This window comes from Rhodotorula toruloides (genome assembly GCF_000320785.1).
Source record: "Rhodotorula toruloides NP11 unplaced genomic scaffold Scaffold7, whole genome shotgun sequence".
NCBI classification, from domain to species: Eukaryota; Fungi; Basidiomycota; class Microbotryomycetes; order Sporidiobolales; family Sporidiobolaceae; genus Rhodotorula; species Rhodotorula toruloides.
The window spans coordinates 150573-173007 of NW_015622967.1; the positions used below are offsets into that span (position 1 = coordinate 150573).

General features: G+C 62.4%; 11 protein-coding genes across 11 annotated transcripts in view; 6 read left to right on the forward strand and 5 right to left on the reverse strand.

The window, feature by feature from the left end:
• RHTO_07452 (Cation/H+ exchanger) overlaps positions 1-51 on the forward strand; it is a gene marked incomplete at both ends in the record, with an annotated part of 4431 nt that extends 4380 nt beyond the window's left edge. Inside the window, one exon of the mRNA XM_016421108.1 lies at positions 1-51. This exon is cut by the window's left edge and continues 699 nt beyond it. Within this exon, the coding sequence (XP_016274229.1) occupies positions 1-51 (51 nt within the window).
• A 353-nt stretch (positions 52-404) lies between these two features.
• RHTO_07453 (uncharacterized protein) lies at positions 405-870 on the forward strand (the record flags this gene model as incomplete). The annotated part of the gene is made up of 2 exons (XM_016421109.1): positions 405-671; positions 733-870. 2 exons carry the CDS (start codon positions 405-407, stop codon positions 868-870), a joined length of 405 nt encoding a protein of 134 aa, XP_016274230.1.
• Positions 871-1145: 275 nt separating this feature from the next.
• Positions 1146-2910, reverse strand: RHTO_07454 (nitrosoguanidine resistance protein; the record flags this gene model as incomplete). The annotated part of the gene is made up of 7 exons (XM_016421110.1): positions 1146-1384; positions 1449-1532; positions 1588-1679; positions 1738-1952; positions 2020-2247; positions 2307-2719; positions 2808-2910. The coding sequence occupies 7 exons, from the start codon at positions 2908-2910 to the stop codon at positions 1146-1148; spliced, it is 1374 nt and encodes a 457-aa protein (XP_016274231.1).
• Positions 2911-3277: 367 nt separating this feature from the next.
• On the reverse strand, positions 3278-5141 carry RHTO_07455 (chromatin modification-related protein YNG2; the record flags this gene model as incomplete). Its single annotated transcript, XM_016421111.1, has 6 exons — positions 3278-3310; positions 3381-3446; positions 3529-3787; positions 3848-4656; positions 4714-4919; positions 5006-5141. 6 exons carry the CDS (start codon positions 5139-5141, stop codon positions 3278-3280), a joined length of 1509 nt encoding a protein of 502 aa, XP_016274232.1.
• A 1675-nt stretch (positions 5142-6816) lies between these two features.
• Positions 6817-9354, forward strand: RHTO_07456 (uncharacterized protein; the record flags this gene model as incomplete). The annotated part of the gene is made up of 3 exons (XM_016421112.1): positions 6817-7186; positions 7241-7908; positions 7966-9354. 3 exons carry the CDS (start codon positions 6817-6819, stop codon positions 9352-9354), a joined length of 2427 nt encoding a protein of 808 aa, XP_016274233.1.
• Positions 9355-9730: 376 nt separating this feature from the next.
• Positions 9731-11221, forward strand: RHTO_07457 (acetylpolyamine aminohydrolase; the record flags this gene model as incomplete). Its single annotated transcript, XM_016421113.1, has 8 exons — positions 9731-10103; positions 10158-10196; positions 10251-10347; positions 10402-10553; positions 10608-10679; positions 10735-10894; positions 10958-11079; positions 11136-11221. 8 exons carry the CDS (start codon positions 9731-9733, stop codon positions 11219-11221), a joined length of 1101 nt encoding a protein of 366 aa, XP_016274234.1.
• An 88-nt stretch (positions 11222-11309) lies between these two features.
• On the reverse strand, positions 11310-12801 carry RHTO_07458 (26S proteasome complex ubiquitin receptor, subunit Rpn13; the record flags this gene model as incomplete). The annotated part of the gene is made up of 5 exons (XM_016421114.1): positions 11310-11659; positions 11748-11983; positions 12189-12410; positions 12467-12529; positions 12713-12801. 5 exons carry the CDS (start codon positions 12799-12801, stop codon positions 11310-11312), a joined length of 960 nt encoding a protein of 319 aa, XP_016274235.1.
• A 352-nt stretch (positions 12802-13153) lies between these two features.
• On the forward strand, positions 13154-14711 carry RHTO_07459 (uncharacterized protein; the record flags this gene model as incomplete). The annotated part of the gene is made up of 5 exons (XM_016421115.1): positions 13154-13189; positions 13267-13335; positions 13405-13420; positions 13478-13568; positions 13646-14711. 5 exons carry the CDS (start codon positions 13154-13156, stop codon positions 14709-14711), a joined length of 1278 nt encoding a protein of 425 aa, XP_016274236.1.
• A 251-nt stretch (positions 14712-14962) lies between these two features.
• RHTO_07460 (ribonuclease H2, subunit C) lies at positions 14963-16037 on the forward strand (the record flags this gene model as incomplete). Its single annotated transcript, XM_016421116.1, has 2 exons — positions 14963-15967; positions 16023-16037. 2 exons carry the CDS (start codon positions 14963-14965, stop codon positions 16035-16037), a joined length of 1020 nt encoding a protein of 339 aa, XP_016274237.1.
• Positions 16038-16519: 482 nt separating this feature from the next.
• On the reverse strand, positions 16520-18447 carry RHTO_07461 (cellobiohydrolase II; the record flags this gene model as incomplete). Its single annotated transcript, XM_016421117.1, has 6 exons — positions 16520-16591; positions 16651-16932; positions 17000-17146; positions 17204-17697; positions 17755-17988; positions 18045-18447. The coding sequence occupies 6 exons, from the start codon at positions 18445-18447 to the stop codon at positions 16520-16522; spliced, it is 1632 nt and encodes a 543-aa protein (XP_016274238.1).
• An 888-nt stretch (positions 18448-19335) lies between these two features.
• Positions 19336-22330, reverse strand: RHTO_07462 (ATP-dependent rna helicase dbp2; the record flags this gene model as incomplete). The annotated part of the gene is made up of 8 exons (XM_016421118.1): positions 19336-19397; positions 19475-19751; positions 19823-19845; positions 20792-21825; positions 21886-21964; positions 22033-22086; positions 22157-22252; positions 22312-22330. The coding sequence occupies 8 exons, from the start codon at positions 22328-22330 to the stop codon at positions 19336-19338; spliced, it is 1644 nt and encodes a 547-aa protein (XP_016274239.1).
• Between the last annotated feature and the right edge of the window lie 105 nt (positions 22331-22435).

A 22435-nucleotide genomic window follows, 5' to 3' on the forward strand; every position in this document is an offset into this window, starting at 1 on the left:
GGCAGCTCGCTCAGCGTCAGGCGTGAGCCGTCGAAGCGGGCGGGCGAGTAGAAATCGGTGTTTGGGAAGGTCCCTGTTCTCTTCCTTCCTTCTCCCTCTCTTCTCCCGCGGTGTTCTATGTCATATGATTCTATCCTGTTGCAACTCGTTCTTCTCGTCGTTGTCCGCGCTACGCAGAGCTGCTGAGACCGAAGTCGCATTCGCAATCCCCGGCCTCGTTTCTCTCGTCCTCCTTGTCCTCGCTTGCTCGTCCTTGTCGTTCTGCGGAGTCCCAACGAGCAGCCGACGACCCCCTTGGCGAATTACCCTCATACGCCAGTCCCGCCGCTCGTCACTCGCATTGGCAGACCCACTCTTGCGCTCCTTCCTCCTCCCCACATCCCGCCGCACTTCCCTCGTCGCCCATGCCATCCGTTTCGCCGGATCGTACACGAACATCCACGTCTCGCGAGCGCACAGCCAGCCCCGCCAGTCGACCCAACACCACACTCGCCCGCGTGCGAGACAGAATTAAGCGAACCTTGACGGGCGACAAGGGATTAACGCCTGAGCAGAAGGAGGCGAAGAAGCGGGAAGAACTGGAGAGGGATGAGTGGTGTCGGAGGGAGAAGCACTATCGCGAGTTGGATCAGACGAAGGATAACTGGGAGGATTGGCGGGAGGGAGACCAGGTGTGTTTCCTAAGCGCTTCAGAGCCTTTCTCTGTAGATTTAGACCACTCGCGCCTCGCAGGTCGTCCGCGAGTACGGAGACGGCAGCTGCGTCGTGCGGGATCTCTCGCCGGAAGAAAAGGAGGAATGGGGCAAGAAGCGCAGTCCCGGTCTCCTCAAGCTCGCCCTCAGTCGCTCGAGGTCAAGAAGCCCGCCTTAGCCGTGGCCCTTCTTCAAGCGGTGCAAGTTGCGCGCATTGTGAGGCTGGAGAAAGGGCGCGAGGAGGGATTTCGAAGGCAGACGGTCCTGGGTATCCGCTTTGGCGAACGTTCTCGCTTTCTGTACTTCTCTGCCATCTGAGCTACCTCTCGTACACGCTCAAGCCCGCCGACCGACGAGAGGAAAGCGAAACAAGCTGTTCTCCGGACCTTCTCAACGTCTCGCCCAAGTCTCGCAAAGCCTTGATACATTCCTGCGGTATTAGCAAAGATATAGCTACTTCTCCTCGTCTGACACTGAGCGCGCACTCAGGGCTGCTTCCCTCTCTCCCGCAGACTCCGCAGGAGGCGCCGTCTCCGTTCCTCCCGCCACCGCTACACCCTCCCGTGCCCTCTTCCGCAGCGAGAGGACAACGCCGATCTTCAGGACCACAAGCCAAGCTGCAAGGATAGGGAGGTCGCGGTAGAGGCGGTTTACGGCGCCGTTTCCGAAGATGGTGATCATCGTTGACCAGGCTGCCGCCCGCGAAGAGGTCAGCCTGTGTGAGGAGAGAGAGAGACAGAGGGGGGGACGACGTACTGGCGTGGCTGGGGAAGGCATAGTGGATCCGGTAGAAGCGGTTCGCGAGCTCGATAGGCCAGATCACGGCGGACACGCTCATGACTGCACAGGGTTGGCTGTCAGCCCACTGCTCAATTGGGCGCGTGGTGCGACTCACTGATGACGTTGATGGTGATGTAGGCGAGAAAAGCAGGTGGGATCCAGGTCGAAAGGATGTCGAACGTATCGAACGTGATTGTCGAGAAGACCCTGCTCGACCAAAGGTCAGCGCTTGCCCACCCTGACGCAAACGGTGGACGCAACGCACCACAAGACAGCCCACAGAGCAAAGAAGTTCTTCGCCTTCATATCGTACGACTCGTCAAACATGACTGCCCAACTCGCGACGCAGAGCGAAGTTGCGAGGGTCCATGGGATAGAGATGCAGAGGCGGAGAGTGAGGTGGCGTGCGAGCGAGAGGTTGCGATATGCGCCCGTTGCGGTGAAGATGCCGTTGAGCGCGAGAAGGAAGAAGAATTGGAACTGCGGAGCGAACAGGGTCAGCCTGGCCTCGAACGGGTGGAAGCGTAGACAAGAAAGCCGTGCGCACGAGGAATGGATAGACAAAGCCAATAGTGTTCAGGACGATTCGCGAACCGAACGAGAAGGGCGTCAGGTTGATGTAAGTCGAGCCGAGCGGGTTGACGGCTACTTGAGCCGCAGAAGGCGAGAGGGCGGTACTGGAGGCGAGGAGAGGCGCGACAGTCTGTGCGTTGAAGATGTGTGCGTTCGTCTGCAGGACGCGATTGAGGGCGGAAAGGACGACGGCGGACCAAGCCTGCGGAATGAAGCGGTCAGACGCGAGTCTTTGCAAGTCGAGCGAAATGTGGAACGCACTGTAGGATATCGAACCTCGAGTCCGCTGTACTCGAACGCCTGCGAGGCGTTGTAGCCCGCCGCTGCACCTCCGCCCGCCAAAGCCGCCTCGAACCGACTCGTCGCGCCTGCCGTCGCGAACACCGCTCCCCAGTACTCTCCATCAAAGACCCTATGTAACGCTTCGTCGCGAGTGATGGAGCTCGCGTTGGCGACGACGAATGTCGGAAGCGTCTTCTGGCCGTTGACGGACCGAACGGCGGCGAGAAGTGCGGCGCCCACTGATCCGCCGTCAAAGTCGACCACGAGGACGCTGAGGTTGTGAGCGTGTTCTGCGGTGTGGTAGAGTGCGCCATACATCCACAGCGCGGTGATGAAGAAGACGGGGAGGAAGAGGACGCCGGCCGGGATGAGCTTCCTCAGGGCGAGGCGGACTGCGCGAGTCAGTCAGTGTCGGGCCGTGTGATGCTACACAGGAAATTACACGAAGCAAAGAGCTCAGGAGAAGAAATCGAGACGCACCTGGATCGGGTCGTTGCGAAAGCCCTCGTCCCGCTCCTCCAGCAACGGAAGCACCAGCCGGGCCTGTGTGTGCCATCGCAGCATCGTTCCTGCCCGTTGACATCACTGTGAAAGCTCCGAAAGCCGTAGCGAAGCGAGTTGACGGCGACGAAAGGTCGTCGGCTGATCAAGTTTGATCGGGGAGAACGAGGCGGCGTGAGGGTTCTGCGGGCGGCTCAGGCGACGCAGACAGCACTGTGAGGGAACAAAGTGAATAGCAAGAGTCAAAGAGCGAAGTGTGAGCGGCGACAGAAGTTGACAAACATGTTCCGCGACCTCCGCCGCTCGCTCCGGAGGGTCCGCCGGGCTCGGGAACATGCTTGACATCCGCCGCCAACAACGGTGACGCCATCTCTCGAGCTCGCCACTCCCGCAGTAGCCCTCGCGGACAGTCCGCATCGTTGCAGCGAAGCAGGAGAGTAAGGCGAAGTCTACCGCCGCTTCTTGCCCGACTTGGCGTTCCGCTGCGAAGAGGGCGCAACGAAAGTCAGTTGCGTGCCTTCGAGAACGTGAGAGACGGGTAGAGCGACGCACCCTGCACTCGTCGCAGAACCAGCGGCCGTCCGGGATACTCTTGAGGCCGACGCAGGGGAGGTGGAACTGCGCGCGAGACCCTCGGGTCAGCAGGAGTGTCCATCGCCAGTCGCGCGGGCGGGGACACAAGGAGACACTGCGAACGCACCCACTCGTGCTCGCAGTCGGGCGCATCGCAAGCAATCATCTCTCCGAAACTGACGCGCTGGCAGAAACAGTACAGCGTCTTGTCGCCGTCGTCCTCGGCTTCCGCGAGCGCCGCTTCGTACTCGTCTTCCATCGGCACGACGTGCACGGGCGAGAGGGGCTCGTCGAGGCGGGTCGAGCCTTGGCGACGGGGAACGCGGGAGGCGGCGGCGACGTTGCCGGCGAGGGTGCGAGCTGCCGGGTCGGGCGAGTTGTCGATGCTGCGTGTCGAAGATCATCAGTAAAAAGCGGGAAAAGCGAGAGCAGACGCCCGAACGCACCCCTTCTTCCGCCGCTTGCTCGCGCCCGCGACATCCTCAACTTTGCGCTTGGCCGGCGCACGCTGCGGCACCCCGTACGCAAGCATATGATAATCCGTCTCTCCCTGCACGCCCTGGTACGCCATCGCATTCCCCTGCACGCCACTGACGACGCTCCCCGCTCGACTGCCGTTCCCGCTCGTCGACATAGCCGGCGCGACAGGGTCTGCGCCGCGGCGTTTCTCCTTGACTGCCTCAACGGCAGTCATACCGAGTGGGTGAGAGGGAATGGACGAGTACAGTCCTGCGGCGGCGTTGGTCGTCGCAGCCGAGACGGCGCCTCCGTATCCTCCTCCGACCGCCTGTGCGCCCCCAGGTCCTCCACCGGCATACCCCTGCATCCGCTTCTTCGTGTACTGATTCGGATGCCTCAGCGCCGGATCCCTCTCCTTGTCCTTCCGTCCCAGACTCGACGAACCGACCGCAGGATAGTCGTCTCCATAAATACTGTAATCGATCGGCGCAGCACGCTTCTTCCCTGCCGCGGCCGCACCTCCCGCTCCGTACCCCCTCCCAGCGCCGCGAGTCATGTCGTAGTGCTCGCGGACCATGTTGAGCGCGCCGGAGAGTCGAGAGGTGCTGCCTTGGCCCGGATGGCGCGCGGGAGGGTAGTCGAAGAGCTGACGACGGGCGATGGCGGACGCGGGGGTGTTCGAGGATGGGTAGCCGTGTGGTGCGGAGGGGGCGGGCAGGTGTGGGAGGAGGTGGGTCGGAAGGAAGCTGAGTAGCAAGGTCGAGAGGGTCGCGAGGTGCGAGGTGTGCGTCGCGATCTGCGGGCGGTGCGCTCGTCAGCTACCCGTCTCTCACGACTCTCGAAGGTCACGCACCGTCTCGCAAGTGTTTGTCGCAACCCGAATCTTGTCCTCTCCACCGAGCCGGAACAACCTCGCGTCCTCCGCAACCTCGCGCAGGAGCTTCAAGCGGTCAAGCGGGGTGTACTTGGGCGGTTCAGCGGTCTCTTTCGAGCCTGGTTCGGGCGTGTGCATCATCTCGTTCAGGAGGCGGAGCTTGTCGCCGATGCCTGAGAGGGAGCCTGCATGCGCGTGTGGACTAAGGGTCAGCGAGCGGTCTGGGAAGCGGCGGAAGCTTCTCTGACAGTGCAAGGATGATTGAACGCACCACTGAGGACGGCATCGAGCTCCTTGAGGTCGCTGAGGCTCCTCGTCAAAGCGGGCGGGAGCGACTCGAGTGCGTCGACGTAGGTTGTCGTGAGGTGGATGATCTCGCTCGACGGCGTGGGTGTCTGTGCAGCCATCGTTGCGCACGCTCAGCAGAGTCACAGCAGAGCCTTGAGCGTTGGGTGAGCGGGTGAGGGTGTCAAGCGGTGAACGAAGAGGCGAGCGAGCGGGGGTTGGACAGCTCGACCTCGAGGCGGGCTTTGGAGGGTCACTAGCCTCGTTAAAGCTCTTCCACAACCCTCCACTGGGTCCAGCAAGGCTTCCCAGGCCATGTAGCGTGAGGAAGCGAATAAACAGCTCGACAGGGGTGCTCTCTCCTCCTCCTCCTGGCTCTGTTCGGCGGAGGTAGTTTGCAGAGTGCCAGAGACGACGTGCATGACGCTCTACCGGCCAAGACTGCTTTCGCAAGCGGGCGAAGTTGTGGTCGTCGCCTCGCCTTCCCCCTCTTCCCTCGCTTCTCCTCCTCTCTCTCGCCGCCAGCTCCGCCAGGCGCTGAGGAGCCGCCGCAACGCGCCCGTCCAGTCCGCCTCCTCGCACCCGGCCGACTCGCCGCAACCAAGTCGTCCGCTCTGCCCGCTCTCCGACCCGGTACCGAGCGATCTCGCGCTTCGCGATAAAGGCAGACGACCGAAGCGAATCTCCGGGCGAGCTTGCACCAGCGTCGTCCGCACGAGGCAGGCGCGAGCTACGTTAGCTCTCCCTCGCGCTGCCGGCGGAGCAGAGGCGATTTCAAGCAAATGCGACCAGGGGCGGCAGGGTTGCGAGGCGGGTCGCAGGGGGGTCGTCTGCTGCTCTGCGCTGCTGCTGGTTGGCAGGCTCGCAGTGCGACTGATGTACAAGGTTCGCGCGGTCGGCGGCCAGGCTGAAACCTTCACTCCACCCTTGGGAACGAGCGAGGAGGTGATGGTCTCCTCCCACTTTGTGGATCAGCTCTGATGGTGTCCGATGCTGCTTCGTTCCTTTGTGCTGCTTTACTCTCACCGAACGAACAACGGAGCAGGAGGAGGAAGAGGAAAAGGGCGGGCGGGGCGAGACTGAGCGGTGTCCGAGTCGATTGGCTTTGGCGAATTAGCTTCACGCTTGGCCCTGACCGGCCAGCGTCGAACCCTCGCCGCCTCCTTCGACGTGTGGCTCCTCGCTCGCCCGTCGGGGCTCGCTGCCGACCTTGCTGTCCTCGGTGCTCGCTGTTCAAGTCTGCCTCCTCCTCCTCTGCAACCCTGCACCGCCCACCGACTCCTCAGTTCGCGGCGCCAACCCGACGAGCGAACTCCGCATACCCGCCTTAGCGTTAGTTAGCGCCGCCTCCTGCAACTCTTCTCGCCGCCCGGTCGCCTTGTCCTTGTCCTCGAACCACTCACGCCGTCGACCTGCACCCTCCTTCGCCAGCGCTGCACCACCGGCACGAGCAGTTGACATAGGCGCAGCGGATCTCGGACTTTGACAAGTGGTGCGTCGAGACCGCCCCTCGCCGTCTCGCCTGCTGTAACGACGCTAACTGACTCTCGAGCCTCCTGCGCGCCGTTCGTGCGTCGATCGTCCCATGCAGCAACCTCCTTTCCGGCACCAGGACACGTACTTCCGCCTTGCAACACCTCGTCTGCCGGCGTCTTCCTCCTCGCCTTGTCCTCGCCCCTTCACCGCCTCCTTCCGTCTTCTTCCGCCAATTATATAATGTCACGCTGCTGATACGACGCCTAGACGACGCACCTTAACGACCCACGACCCGTCTCTCCCCCTCTCCCTCCATCCGCCATGCTCATCCTCTCGATCCTCCCTCTCTCAGGAAACGGGAACAACTGGTTCCCGTTCTCCGGCACGCTCGGCCTGACAGACATCATCGTCAAAGGCAAGGTCGTCGCGAGCTACGACGAGCGAGCATCGGGAAAACCGCCCGACGTCTCGTCTGTCGTCGTTCGCCTCGTTCGCGTCGAGACGTGCGCGGGCAAGACGGCGAGGCAGGTCGTCACTGAGGGAACGGTGTGGGAGGCACGGAAGGGCGTCGAGGCGGAGCAGTTGCCGCTCGAGGACCACAGATTCTGCCTCACGATGCCGAAGGAGACGCCGGGGCTGTCGATGATGAAGATTGCGCGAGGGCCGACGGTCGCTTGGCATGTCGAGGCTCGTGAGTAGCTTTTTTCCACGTATAAGAAGCCCGCTGACGAGCACGCGCTCGCAGGCGCCTTCCTTCCCGCCGGCAAAACCGTCTCCGCCAAGTCTCGCGAAATGCTCCTCCTGCGACACTCGACCGTCTCTCTCGACCCCTCCTCTACGAATTCGCTCCACTGGAGTTCCTCAACCGACTTTGACCATGTCCCTCCCTTTGACTACTCGATTCGGGTCTTGAACCAACCACTCGGCGGGAAGAGCCCTCTCGTTGCTGAACTCGAGCTGAAACCACCTCGAGATGGGGCAGTACAGCTCAAGCATGTCGAGTTGCGGTTACAGCGCAGGGTGACAGCGGTAGGGACGGGAAAGGTGTTGATTACGGACGACGTCGACTTCCAGGAGACGGACGACTCGATAGCTGTCAGTCGAGCCGTGCCGCGCAAGGCGAGCTCCACCCGCTCGTCTTCCGTCCCTCGACAACCCCTCATCCAGTCTCCGCCATCGACAACCAGCCTCGACACCTTCTACCACCACCGTCTTCACCGGACACCTTCCCCTCCGACCGACCTTCCCCGCCTCACAAAAGCCAACTTTCCGCTCCTCCTCTCGTCTGCATCGACGATGGCGCAGAGGGGCACGCTCGAGTGGCGGATACCGCATCGCGGACCGTATGGCTGGGCGGTAGGCGAGAGTGGGGCGTCTGCGCTCTTCAAGATTGACTTTGCGCTCACCGGCAAGGTCCGCTGGCTTCCTCTGACACCGCCGATGCTTGTCGCTCATATCATTACTGCGCAGATCACGTACAAGTCTGGCCGCATCGGCGAGAAGACGATCCAGCTCCGCCCTTACCCCGTCCACGTCTGCTGCCAGACTCCCGCTCCGCCCTTCTTCTCCCCCTTACCCTCTCACCTCTCGCCATCCCGCACCGCGACGACTCTCGGCGGCCGTCGCAGCTCCGACTTTGCCCTCAGCCTCTCGTTCGACCGATCCATTCCCAGCGGTCCTGCGAAACCTCCCCTTCCTTCGCCTTCAGCCACGACCGAGCGACGCCTTTCCGCCGCCCACCTCCCTCTCCTTGCTCAGACCGTCTCCCTACCCCCTCCACCTCGCCCCTCCTCCGGCCGCCGCATGTCAGAACAGTCGGAAGCGCTCGATGCGCCCGCGCGAACACGGCTACGGCGAGAAGCTCCCGCCCCTCTGCCCATACGAAATGCGACGATCCCCTCGCCCTTGTCTGGGTCGAGCACGTCGCGCGTCTCGCGGTCGAGTACGATCGATTCGCTCGGACCCGAGACGCCAACGACCGCCGAGTTCCTCGCCTCCGCTACTGCGCCAACACACCTCTCACCCAAACTACCCTCCGCCTCGCACTCGACACACGTCGTTCGTCATGTCGGACGATCACCGCGGTCGTCCCTGCGCAATCGACCTCGCAGCTCCGGCTCGCAGCGATCGTCCATCAACGACGGCGCTCGAAGCACGTCGAACTTGTCGATCTCGTCGCTGGCGTCCGTGGCAAGCTTCCAGAGTGACCAGCGGAGTCTGACGGAATATGGCGGGTCCGCCACCGCTGGCGCCAGTCCGCTGCTCGCATCGGCAGATGGCATGCTCGGCTTGACGCTGGGCGAGGCGGCTGCAGAGCCGACGAGCTCTTCGTCGTTCGCTTTCTTCGACGGCGCGGCGCCGTCGAGCAGCCCTCACAGTCGGCCATTCCAGGGCGCACCGAGTCCACCGCCTTCCGAACCGCCCTCGCCTGTCCCGCACGTCGCCATCGCCGACCTCTCTGCCTTCCGCGACCCCTTTTCCGACTCGATCTACACAAAGCAGAGCAAGGGCGTGACCGAGTCCGCTGTCGACGCCGAGATGTACATCTCGCCTCGCTCCGGCAGCTCTCTCGACTCTACGTCCACTCGAAGAGCGTCCTTTAACGACGCAGCAGGTGCAGCCGCGTTCGTACCTGCTTCGCCACACTCGCTCAGCCCGCCTCCATCGCTTCAACCCCCGGATTCGCCTCGCTTGAAGCAACCGAATGTCATCCTCACCATCTCGACCGATTCGGGCGGCAGCTCGCGGCGGTCCAGCGTTCACGGCGGCATGAGCGCACCGACGTCGTCGTCTCGCAAAGGCAGCGTCGGGACTCTCTTGACGAATCTCTTCAGTCGGCGAGGCTCGAAGGCGCAGTGACTGCCTTCTCTTTTCCCTCCTCGCATCCTCCCTCATGTTCCCCTATTCCCGCATGGCTCTTGTTGCATCTTCTCCTCGCCATCCAGTCCTTGTTCCGTCATTCGCTGTCGTCTTACGTTGTCACCTTCATTCTTGCATCGCGCTCGTGTCTTCTCCTCCTGCGCTCCTTCGCCTTCTGCCTTCGTTGCTGTCTTGAATGACGACGCCGCTGTCCGAGGAAGCGTATGACAAGTTCGCTCATCCCGCCGCATCTCGCGCTTCTCTTGCGCTTCTCCTCACCTCCACGATCCTGCCGCATTCTCCCTCTCCTGCTCGCTACACGCGCTCGCGGGACAAGGCGGGCCGCTTATTCCGCTCTTTGAGCACCTCGCGCGGCATGCTCGTCTTCCACACACCCCTCTCGCTCCTTCACAATCCCCCACACGAGATCCTCTCCGGCTGCGTTCAACCCTACTTCGAGTCGCCTGAGCGCTACTTTCGCATCCTCACGACCTTGCTCAAATCTACCGCTTTCGAGGGGCGCACGCTGGAGTGGCCCGTCGAGGAGGTCGTGACGGAGGAAGTCCTCGAGGCGATTCGACCGGTCCATGACGAGCGGTATCTGGCTTTTCTGGCGGAGATCTATGACGAGTGGATCGCAGAGGGGGGTTCGAAGGATGCAGCGCTGCCGGAGACGTTCTTGCGGAGCGACCTTCTTCTCGAGGAGGGAGGCGTGGGAAGCCAAAAGGACGGCGCTGTCGCCCGCATAGGTCCGTCTGGCTGTCTTTCGAACGAGCAACGGGTACTGATGCTCTCGGGTACAGGCCGCCACTCCTTCGACTTGTCGGCGCCGGTCACTGCGAGTCCGTCCACTCCTCCGTCCCTGTGATTTCCCATTTGACGACGGTCGGGCGCAGACACATGGATCGCGGCTGTGGCTTCAACACGAGTGGCGCTCGAAGCGCTTGACACCTTGACAGCTGACGGGACTGCTCAAGCAACCTTCGCCCTCTGGCAAGTCCGGTTCTTCCCCTTCCAGCTTTCTCACGCTGACGGGCGCATCTACAGCCGCCCGCCAGGGCACCATGCAACAGACTCTCTCTGCGGCGGCTACTGCTATCTCAACTCAGCTGCGATCGCCGCACGACATTTCCAGCGGTCATCGAAGGGCGACAAACCTAGAGTTGCAATCCTCGACATAGACTACCACCATGGCAATGGTACGATGTTCCTACTCTTGAAGGTGGGTCTTATGCTGACAATGGTGGCGACAGGAACGAGCAAGATCTTCTACGACGACCCGACGGTCCTCTATGTCAGCCTGCACGGCTCGCCTGACTATCCTTGTGCGTCGCCGAAGGCTTCCACGAACCCACAGAACCTGACGCGTCCGCTTGGCAGACTACACCGGGTCAGAAGCAGAACGAGGAGGCCCGAAAGCGCGAGGGATGAACATCAACTATCCTCTTGCGCTCGGCACGAACGACGTGGACTATCTCACGGCACTAGAGAAGGCGACGGACGACGTCAGACGCTTCGAGCCGGACCTACTCGTCGTTTCGTGCGTTCTGCTTCACTGACCGTCTTGGTCCGGCTTCGCAAACCGACCACGATGGTCCCGCAGGCTCGGCGTAGACACCTACATCGACGATCCGCTCACCAACTTCAAGGTGACGCTTGCCGCATACCCGGAGATGGGCAAACTGATCGCGCGAGTCGGCGTCAAGACGCTTTTCGTTATGGAGGGTGAGCGGTTCGCCGTCTTTCTCCTAAACCTGACCGGCTGATGTCTTTCCGAGCAGGCGGGTACTACCTCGACGCGATCGGCTATTGCGTGCGAGGTGTGCTCGAAGGCTTCAGGGAGGAGGGCCGCAGGAGGCAGACTTGAGCAGGCTGTAACTCGCGAATTCTCAGCCGCGCCTCCTCGCACGAAAGCCACGAATAACCGTTGAAAGACTTCCGCAAGTCGAGCAAAGCTACGCAGACCCATCGCCACCCTCCCGCCTCTTCTGCTCATCCGCCTGCTTCTGCACCTCCTCCAAAAACTCCTCCGTTCCATTCGCAGCCCTCGTCTCAAGGCCCAGTCCATGCACGAGCGGTCCGGTCGCGCCAGTCCTGAGCGCGCGGTCCAGCGATGCGAGTGCCCGACGGAATTCGGGAGAGGAAACAGAGCGGAGGAGGGAGGAGCGGGTCTCGGCAGGTGTGGACGTTGGGAGGGAAGAGTGCGGAGGGAGGAAGGAGGCGAGGTGGGAGAGGGACGAGTCGGGGAGGGAGGCGATGAGAGATGAAGCGGCAGAGGGAGGCAGGACATCGGGCAGCGTGAACTCTGCGAGGAAGAGAACACCGTGAGGGAGACTTGTCAGCCAGTAAGTAGATCCTCGCTTTGACAGTCCACGATGGCGACGACTACTCACCGGGAATGCCGGCGCCGGCTCCCATCATCGCGCCTGTACCAGCTCCACCCAAACTCGCGAGGATATTCTGCAGCTGCGCCATTTGGTCCGCCGACTGCGCGCCTTTACGCGGAGCTCCTGGTGCATCTGCCGGAGGAGCTGAGCGGGCGGGAGCTGGCGTCTCGAAGGGAGCTGGCGCGGCAGTGGAAGAGGCTGCGGGTGCGTCGGACATGGCTGCGTCGCCGCCGGTCGTGTCGCTGCGTGTGCTGTGTATCTGTCAGCTGGAAGCTCAAACAGGCCGAAGGAAGCTGCAGGCCAGCCTCTCGTGCGAAGCGGGTCCTTCAGACCGACCGTGAGAGGGAAAGAAGGCGGTGAGATTACAACAACGGCGCATTCGCCTCAGAGGCGGCGCGGCACGAGCAACATCGACGTCGGGCAGGATGCGAGGAAAGGGGTACTCACGCCTCGACCTCCATCGCCGCTCCGCCCTCGACGTCTTCCGCCCCGATCAACTCGTTGACCATCCGTCCCCTTTGCTCGAACTCGTCCGTCGAGAGCTCGGCATCCTGGTGCCAGAAGAAGTGGCGGGCGGAGGAAGAACTGAACTTGAGGACGTGGACGCGGTCGGTCGCCTTGACAAAGGTTGCGTCGCCAGGGAAGATGATGAGGTCCTCGGCGACGGCGCTGGGGGCGATGACCGATTAGCTGGGCGCACACACAGCTGTATGAACTCGACGCACCCGGAAGTGAGGTCCTTGTAGTAGAAATGGAGCAGGCCGTCCTCGTTCTGGAGGTAGACCAGGCTGAGGTTGGCGATATCGCGGCGGCGGCGGAACGAGGGGACAGGGTGAGGAGGTAGGTGATGGAGTATAGAGTGTCGAGACAGATTGGGCGGGCACGACAGGCGCCAGATTCAACGGAAGCGAGGGGATGACGAGCTGCGGGTCAGCGACGAGGACGGAGCGAGCAAGGAGGAAGAAACGCACCCGCGGTCTGGCTGTGCGACGACCGTGTTCGTCTCGCCCTGCCTGAATGCCCTGCCGGCCTTGAACTGCAGCAGAGGAGCAGAAGACATCGTTTGGTGAACTGGCGGAAGGCGAACCCACTCTTCATCGCTCCACCTCACGTCCACCTCGCTTGACGGTTGCTAAACGAGTTCTGACAGCTTGTTGGAGCTTTCTTCAGTGCACCTGTCCCCCCAGAGCTCGTCCCGATCCGCCAGCGCCTCTCTGTCTTCCCATCCACTCGCTCCCCGCAACCCGCAACTTGCGGCCTCTCTCGTCTTGAGCGCGACTGCGAACTGTTGCAAGGGTGTGTCAGATTCATCCAGTTGATGGGCGGGTGCGCGCTGACTTCAAAGTGCGGTCTGCAGCCTTTGGACCTCACGCTTCCCTACCCTCGTTCCTCTGGACCTGCCGTTCTACGCCATGTCTGCCCCGCCGGCTCAGCCGAGGCCGATCAAGGTACGTTTGAGAGCGAGAAGCAGTACCGCACGCCGAACCTCGAGGAAAGGAACTGACTCTCCAGCGTCCTCGCGCAGCCTCCGAAACTCAAGCTGGACAAGAAGTACGGACCCCAGCCGAGCTTGGAGGGAAAGTACCGTACTTCCGTGCGTCGTTTCCAACGATTTCGTAAGTATGTGACGAAGCTGACACGCGAAGGTTTCATGCGCTCGCAGCAAGATTTCAAGCAGAGTGTGTTCGCCAAGTCCCCTCGAGACCGCCCTACTGGCTGACTTGACTTTGCCGCAGTGTACCGCGCGTACCAGTGGACCCAGGGTCACGACGCAATGGTCGCCATCGACACGCCGCAGCAATGCCGCTTGATCTGCAGCCACGGCGGGTGAGCAGGCTCTTCCCGCTGGGTGCAGACGCAGTCTACCGAGCCAAACTGACATTCATCACTCCTACGCGTTGCAGAGGCTGCCCCTTCAATGTCCTCGCCCAGTACACAACCTTCACCGAAGCGCCCTTGACCGGCCAGAGCGGCTTCTTCGTCTCGCCCACGGGCTTCCAACCGACCCACAACCACCCTGCGCCCTACATCCCAATGAACGTCGCCGCCGAGAACGAGCGCCGCAAGACGCTGATGCACGGCGATCCGTCGCTCGAGAACCCGCCCCTCCAGCGCGCCCTCGGCTTCAGCGGCAGCGTCACGTCGGCTGGAAGCACACACGATGCTGCTGCCGTTCAAGGTGGCTTTGCCGACGGAGCGTCCGTCGCTTCGACGCCCAGTGCCACGCCTCAGCAGCTCCCGTTCCGCCAGTCGCAACCGCCGCAGTCGCAGACTCAGGCGCAACCCATGCCCATCTCAAGCGCGGTCTTCCCTCAGCAGCAGCAAGGCGCAGGCCTCGTCAACGGCATGCATCACGGCTCGCCCGCTAGCGTCGGCCAGTACGGCTCGCCTGCCCCGCCATACCAGCAGCACTCGCAGCCGCCTCCAGCGAGCCAGATCTACGGCACGCCGCAGTCGCAGTATGTGTCCTTCAGCCAGACGCCGATGCCGTACGGCATGCAGCAGTCGCACGCGCCCGCCATGAACGGCTACTCTTCCGCCTCGCCCGCCCCGCCTTCTCATGCCTTCACCGGCCACCCGAGCGTCGGACGCAAGCCTCTCGAGGCGTTCCTCCTCTCGATTTCGCCGCAATTCGAGCCGTATCTGAGCTTGTTCGAGAAGAACAACATCCCGCTCGACACGAACCCGCAGGACTTGCTCGACCTCGATTCAGGCCGGGACGACGACCGCACGCTGTTCGACGTCTTCAAAGACGTCAAGCAGATGCCGCTCTTCTACGTCGCTCTTGCTGCGGATGGTGTGAGGAAGGCCAAGAAGAGGCAGCTCATGTCGGGTTCGCGGGAGCTTGACCCTCGCATCGCAGTCGGGCTCGAGAAGGCCAATGCGGAGCGCTGGGTCAGGGCCAAGATCGAGGAGGGCCACCGCAGGCTGCAGGAGGAGCAGCAGATGCAGCAGGTCGCTCGCCTCTGAACGGAGGACGATGAGGAGGATTCGCTTGTCGCTTTGGGTTCTCTCGGGTCACTCTCTTTGGTACCACTCTCGTACATATACCCTTCTGTCGTCGATACCACTCGCTTGCAACGCTTGTCCATGGCCACCGTCGCTGTATGCACAGAACGCGTCGCCCTCGCGTGCGCCTCTCCTCCTCGTTCCTCATCGCTCACAGCTGCGCACACGTAGCAGGAGACGCTTAGTCGGCTTAGGGACACTCGCTCAGCAACATGGCACCCGCGCCGCAAACCGTCCTCGCGCTTTCGTCGTCCCCGCTCCCCTCTCTCCCGTCCATCTCGCTTCTCCCCTTCTCGCTCGCACACGACGGCCCAGCGCCCATCTCGACCTACTTCCGACCTCGTCCGTACCCATCCACATCTGAAGCTGAACCAGCGCACCGGCAGGCGAGTTTCAGGGGAAGGAGGGTCGTCTCGACTGTCCTCTCCCTCCCCGAAGGCTACCAGGGACTCGTCTTTTCGACTTCGGCGCCTCTCCCGCCGACTGCCGCTCAAGACGAGGTCGACGAGGCTTCGCAGGAACGAGAGGAGCGGGCGGCGAAGAGGGCGAAGAGGGCGGCCGCTTCTGCCGCTGCGCTCGCGACGAGTGCGCTCGAGGAGGACGAGGGCGACAGCGCAGCCGCAGACGGACTCAGGAGGTCCCCGAGGAAGGGAACGGCGGTGAGCACGGCTGCAGCCAGGGCGAGGGAAAGGGCTGTACGCGCCGCGAAGGAAAAGGCGAAGCAGGCGGCGGCAGCAAAGGGCAAGAACAAGGGAGGATTCTCGCTTGACAGCGACGAGGAGGAACAGGCTACCGAGCAGCAGGAGGAGCAGGAGATGGCGGCCGTCGAAGTGCAGGAGACGCAGGTCGTCGAGATCAGCGAGACGGAGGTCAAGACGGACGCCGGCACTCTGGAGGTCACAAGCGCCGAGGAGACGACGACAATTGAAGTCGTCGCCGCACCACCGCCCGCCCCCTTACGCACCACTTCCGCCCTTTCAACCGCTTCCGCCTCGCAAATCCCCTCAACCCCTCTCTCGACAACCGCCTCCTTCTCCTCCCTCAACCCCTTCGACGCGCCCGTCGCTCTCGCACGAGACGAGAAGCACCTCCGCCCGTGCGCGACGTTCGACACCATCGAGGTTTGGAACCCTGATTGGCCTGTTGCTGGCGGACGCGTTGCGGAGGAGGACGCGGTCGGCAAGACGGTGAGCGAGTGGATGAGGCTCGCGAGCAAGGTGAGTATCTGGAACTGATTCGTGCAGACATAGGCTGACCAGCGAGCTCCCGCAGATCCACTCTTACTGAACAGATCCTGGACTCGCGGGACGAGTTCTTGCGCGCTTATTCTGGTATTTAGCTTGTGAGTCTTCCCTTTCCCTGACTATAAGCTCGCGCTGACGGTGCGTGCGAATCACAGATCGTGCCGCATCGTAACCAGCTTCAACAACTCGCATCTTTCGCCATCCCTAGCGCTTGCCTTCACTTCCTGAGAGCGCCGTCCAGCGCCTCTCCCTCCTCAGTGTCTTGTGATGCTGCCAGGCGAGCCCTCTAGAGTAGTGAGCGAACGCCGCGGCCTACTGAGACTGAGCCTCTTCTTCACCTCGCACGGCTATGCGCCCAACATAATCCCAATCGTTGCTCGTCTCTTTCCAGTCCTGGCCTCATCGGGCTTGCAAACGATACATTGCTTCCAGAGCGACGTCTGGAGGCGGAAGGGTATACGCAGGATACACAAGGTGGAAACTCTAGCGAAGTACGAAGGAAAGGTGCGAAGGTCGAGCGCTGGTTCAAGGCGTGCAGATGGGACATTGTCCGCCCTCGCCGAAGTGCTGGTTGTAGTTGTCGAGCTGAACCCAGACCTGCGAAGCGAGAGGCGTCAGTCGAAGGGAAACGAGGGAAGGCGCGAGGCGAGACTCACGACGCAATATCCGCTCGGAAACGCAGCAGCAGCCGCACCAAAGTCCATGAAGTTGCGACCGATGTAGACGCCCGATGGCTGATTGTTGAGCGACTCGAAGTGGACGCCGAAAGACTGGGGAGTCCAGGACGCAGGGCGGTTCTTGTAGGTCTGGCCGGGGAGGTACTGCGACTTCGGGATCGCCTGGTAGTTGACGTGGCCGTTGTCTTGGAAGGTAGAGCCGGCGGGAAGGGTGACGCCGGAGTAGGAGACGGTGTACGGCGTGCAGCCATCGCTGCCGGTCTGCGAGGTAAAGGCGGCGAAGTCAGTTTCGCAGCGTTAGACAGCTGAGGAAGCGCGAGCAACTTACCGATGCAGCGTTGCAGAGGTTGTTGCAGGCGCTGGGCGAGGCGGACGGGAGCGCTGCGGACGAAGAGGAAGTCGAGCTGGCCTTGGACGTGCTGCTTGGAGACGAGCTGGTCGAAGCGCTCGTGGTGGACGAAGATGGGAGACATTGCTGCACAGAGGGTTGTCAGGTAGATGCTCGCGAGGAGAGGAAGGGCTGTGAACGCACCGAGTAGAAGATGGACGAGTAAACGCATTCGTAACCGCTCGGGCAGCAAGAGTAGTTCAACCACAGGAAGCCCGAGCACTGGCCGTACGCGCCGGCGTTGCCCGTGCATGAGCTCGAGGACGGCGTCGCGGACGAAGATGTTGAAGTTGCGGACGTCGAGGAAGGAGCGGAGGACGACGAGGCGGAACGAGTTATTGTGGTGAAAGAGGCCGTCGTGACCGTCGTGTAGGTCGCGGTCGAGGCCATCGGGAGGCACTGATAGTAATACGAGTTGACGAAGGCGCAGGTGAAGCCGGACGGGCAGAGCGAGACTGAGCTGCCGGTTCCGCCGCACTGTCCGTACGGGCCGGCCGTAGGAATGGGGGCGATGGAAGAGGTAGAAGACGACGAGAGAGCAGAGGGACTCGAGACTTTGGTCGAGGACGGGGTCGAAGACGGGGCCGAAATCGGGTTCGAGGAGGAGCTGGTTGACGGTCCGGGCAGACATTGCGAGTCTGAACAGGGGAGTGTCAGCGGCGAACAGCGATTGGAACAAACGTTCGTGTACGCACAGTAGTCGTTCGAGTACTGGCATGTCCAGCCACCCGGGCAGCAGGTCGCGCCAACGTAGTTGATTCCGCCGCATTGACCGTAGGCAACCGACATTCCGACGCAAGCAGTCGATGACGGCGTCGGCGACGCAGCGAGTATGGACGATGTCGAAGGCGGGACAAAGACCGATGAACTCGAAGTCGATGCGGTTGATGAGGACGAGGAGGAAGCCGTGCCAGGCTGACATTGCGAGTCTGCGAATGCGAGGTCAGCTGCCGTCGAGTTCGCGAAGACGGGCGAAGCGCCGCACAGTACGGGTTCGAGTAGACGCAGATGTAGCCGGCAACGCAGCAAGTATCCGTCGTCCACGACATCCCGCCGCACTGTCCCCAAGCCGGCACCGAGTTCTGGCAAACCACCGGCGTCGCGGACGGTGCTGCCCTCCGCGCAATCGCTACCTCATCCCTGTTCTCCCAGCGCTTGGCCGCCTCCTGCGGGTTGCGGACCTGCCGCTTGGAGATGGCATGCGAGTCGTGCGAGAGCTGGTGGTGCCGGCGGCGGTTGAGGTGCACTCGAGGAAGCGAGGCGCTCTTGGTAATGGGTGTCGGTCGCGAAGCGTTGGCGATGGACTGCGACGGAGGGAGATCGGCTTCGAGGGCGGAAGCGAGGGCCTGGGCGGCGATGGAAAGGACGAGGAGGAGGCGAGCAGTCATGGCTCGTCCTGGCGGATCGAAAGGAGCGTCTAGGGGTCAGGCAGCGAAACAAGCACAGATACAGTGAAGCGTAGGAGCGCAAGGAGCGCGGGCGGGACAAGGGCAGGCAGGCGCCCATGAACTGATCTTCGCAGGCGCCGAAGCCGCTCTGCCAAGATCCGCGCTTCGAGAGCTGTTCGTGGAAGGTGGCAGATGTCGATCCGTCTCAGCGCAGCTGGTTCGATCCGCTCAGGCAAGCGAGCGGGGCGAGACAAGCTGTCGACCAGCCTCCTCGCCTGCCAGATGCGTCGCCCTCTGCAACGATGTCAGCGGGCCCCGGCTGCATTGTCGGCGCGCTGCATGGGCTCAGCCAAGCGTGTGCGGGGGCGGCCAGGTCGCCGCGCTGCCTGTAACGAGCTGCATATCGCGAGGGAGATGAAGTCGCGAGCGAGGAGATGAGGGAGACGAGGGCGCTTGGCGAGCGCAGTGTGGCACGAGGCGTCGTATCTATCGGAAGCTCTGAAGAGCAAGAAGCAAACAAGCGGCGCCTCTGAGGTGAGGCGAGAAGGTCGAGGAGAAGTTGCGGACGAGAAGGAGAACGAGGCTCGACATCCACGAGCCAGCTGCTACTGAGGCTCAAGACGCTCGACGGCGTCGAGAAGACGCTGCCCAGGACTCCACGAAGCGAACGAAGCGCGAGCGAAGGCCGGAAAGCGGAATCTCTTCCTCCTCCTCGAGCTACCACGATGAGGATGTGCAAAGCGCATGTCTAGTATTGCCACAATCTGGACAACGGGGGAGGGATATATCGCGCAGTTGGAGAGAGAAAGAGAGAGAGAGAGAACCGAACAACAAGCGACACCTTCGACCAACAAGCGAGCGAGCGAGCGAGACGCGAGGCTGGGGTTTTTACCAGCGTCCTCCGCCGCCGCCGTAGCCTCCTCCACCGCCGTAGCCTCCTCCACCTCCACCTAGGCGCGCGGGAAACAGAAGGAGAGTCAGCTCGAGTGCCCGAGTCGGAGCGAGAGCGGGAAAAGCGCCGACGCACCGTATCCGCCTCCTCCACCGCCGTATCCACGTCCTCCTCCGCGTCCTCCTCCGCCCCTCCCACGTCCTCCTCCGCCGCCGCTAGAGAACATCGCAATCTCCTGCAACTGAGGCGGGACGACCTGCTTGGCGTCCTGGAGGATCTTGACGAGGTCCTTGGCGATACGGCCCTGGTCCGGAGTCACGTACGAGTAGGCGGTACCCTTGGCGCCGGCACGACCGGTGCGTCCGATGCGGTGGATGTAGTCTTCGATACCGTTAGGCATGTCGTAGTTGATCTGTGGGTGCGCGGATGAGGGGTCAGCCAACCACGTCGAGGGTCGCGTGAAGGGGCGAGAGAGGAACGTACGACGTAGCCAATGTCCTTGACGTCTGCGAGTATCGAAAGGAACGAGGGAAAAGGAGAATGTCAGTCATCGCGCGAGGAGAACGAGAGACCGCTGCTTTCGAAGACGCGCAAGCCGAGCGAGCTGGGCTTTCGACGCTGCGAGACGGACGGTGTGCGCGTATGCCATAAGGTGCTCGGGGAGGGAAGAGAGGGGTCGAGGCGGGAGGAGGCGAGGCGAGGCGAGGCGAGGTCGGAAGGCGACAGGCGAGAGCGACGACGGCTGCACGCACGAGCGAGGCGAGGCGGAAACGAAGGAAGGAACTGGAGCGAGGGAGAGACCGGTATCTCTCCTTCGCGCCCACGAACCCTTCTCTCCCATCGCGACCGCGACCGCCCGATCGAGGTGTGTAGGCTCGTAGCTCTTGTGCATTGCCGAAAGGTCGCGTCGGGTCGCAAGCCGGGAAACGATGCGAGGGGAGGGGGGAGAGGGGAGGAGGGAGAGCGAAAGAGAGCACTACTACACACGGCGACCACGCCCAACAAAGAAACCCAACTAGACCGACAATGCGCATAGAACCCCCATCTTCTTCTAAGGTGCCAAACGAAAACACAAACAAACGAAAGAATCATCGAATTCCCGCTCGACTCGCGCATAGGCGTGAGAGAGGAAGACTAGAGACTCGGGATTTGTTTTTTCGTTTCGTAGGGCACCGCAGACGTTCCCCCCGAGGGAGAGAACGCCCCGAAGAGGAGGACGCAGAATCGGTCAGTAGTCTCTTTTTTTTTTTTGGCAGCGTGTGCTCGTGCGGATCGTGCAGCTCTTCGCGGCGAGGCGAGGCGAGGCGAGGCGTATCGGTGGGCAGGAGGCGGAGAGGCGAGGAGCGAGCACAGCACAGCACAGCACAGCGTCACGTCACGAACCCTCGAGCGACGAGGAGTCGTCGTCGTCGAAAAGCAGAGAGAGAAAAGGAAAACGAGACTGGTACGCACCGAGACCGCGGGACGCAACGTCGGTAGCAATCATGATGGGCGATCGCCCGCTCTTGAACTCTCCAAGGACCCAGTCACGCTCCTGCTGGGCCTTGTCGCCGTGAATCGCGAGCGCCGGCCAGCCATCTTGACGGAGGTACTTGGTGAGGTCGTCGGCGACACGCTTGGTCGCGATAAAGATGAGGACCTTTGCGTTCTCGGACGAGATCTTCTCGAGGTGCTTGACGAGTTTGCCGCGCTTCTCAAAGTCGGAGCAGACCTCGACGATCTGGGTAATGTTGAGGTTGGCCGAGAGTTCGAGCGAACCGATCGTGACCTGGATAAAGTCCTTGAGGTACGTGTGGGCGAGTTTCTGGACCTCCTTGGGCCAGGTCGCCGAAAACATGAGGGTCTGGCGGTCGGGACGGATCTGGTCGAGGATCTTGCGGATTTGGGGCTCGAAACCCATGTCGAGCATGCGGTCTGCCTCGTCGAGGACGAGGTACGTCACGCGACGGAGGTTGGTCTTGCCCGCCTCGAGCATGTCGATCAAGCGACCGGGGGTGGCGATGACGATCTCGCTTCCGCGCTGGAGGTCGCGGATCTGTCCGCCCTTGGGGACGCCGCCGTAGACGCACGTGTTGCGGATGCGCGACGACGAGCCGAACTTGGTGCACTCTTCTTGGATCTGGACGGCGAGTTCGCGGGTCGGAGCGAGGATGAGGACGATGGGGCCGTCGCCGGGCGAGAGGAGGGGCTGGGCGTTGATGTGGATCATGGCGGGGAGGGCGAACGAAATCGTCTTGCCGGAACCGGTGGCCGAGACGGCGACGAGGTCGCGTCCCGAGAGGGCCATCGGCCACGCCTGGCACTGGATGGGCGAAGGGGCAGTGAAGCCGGCGCGCTTGATCTCGGCCATGATGTACGAGGGAAAGTTCATCTCGTCAAAGTTGGTGACGGGCTTGGGGATGTTCTGCCCAAAGATCTGGATCTCCTTCTCGCGGCGGAACTCGGCCACCTCGCGGTCGGAGCGAGCCGTCACGCGCGGGTCCTCCCTGCGAGGAGAGTGTGAGCGTTAGCGGTGCACGTAGGTGGGTATTGGAAGCTGAGCGCACTCGTAGAAGTTCTTCTCGAACTTGGAGAGGGTCGCCGCGTCCCAGTTCTGCGCGCGGAGGCCGCTGCCGAGGCCGCTCACTGCGCACGTTTCGAACGACTCGGTCAGCTCGTGTGCGATCTCGAGCGTGGTCAGAGTGGAGACTCACTGCGGTCGCCGCCTCCGCCGTATCCTCCTCCGCCGCCGTAGCCACCTCCGCCACCTGCGTCAAACAAAGCGATGAGCTCGGGGGTTGTTTCGCCACACGTCTCAAAAGCGAAAGGAGAGCGCACCGTATCCGCCACCACCGCCGTAGCCACCGCCACCACCACCGTAGCCACCCCCGCCGCCGCCGTATCCGCCGCCTCCGCCGCCGTAGGATGAGCCACCTGTGGGAGCGAGGGTGTGAGTTCGAATCGCGCGGGAGAGAGTGGGAGGGTGAGTGTACCGTATCCGCCGTAGGACATGTTGTTTAGAGAGTGTAAGGTGAGGTGGGTGAGTTGTAGAGAGAGTGAGAGAGAGCGAGAGAGTGAGAGAGGGAGAGGGAGGCGGCGACGAGGGCAAGCTTGGAC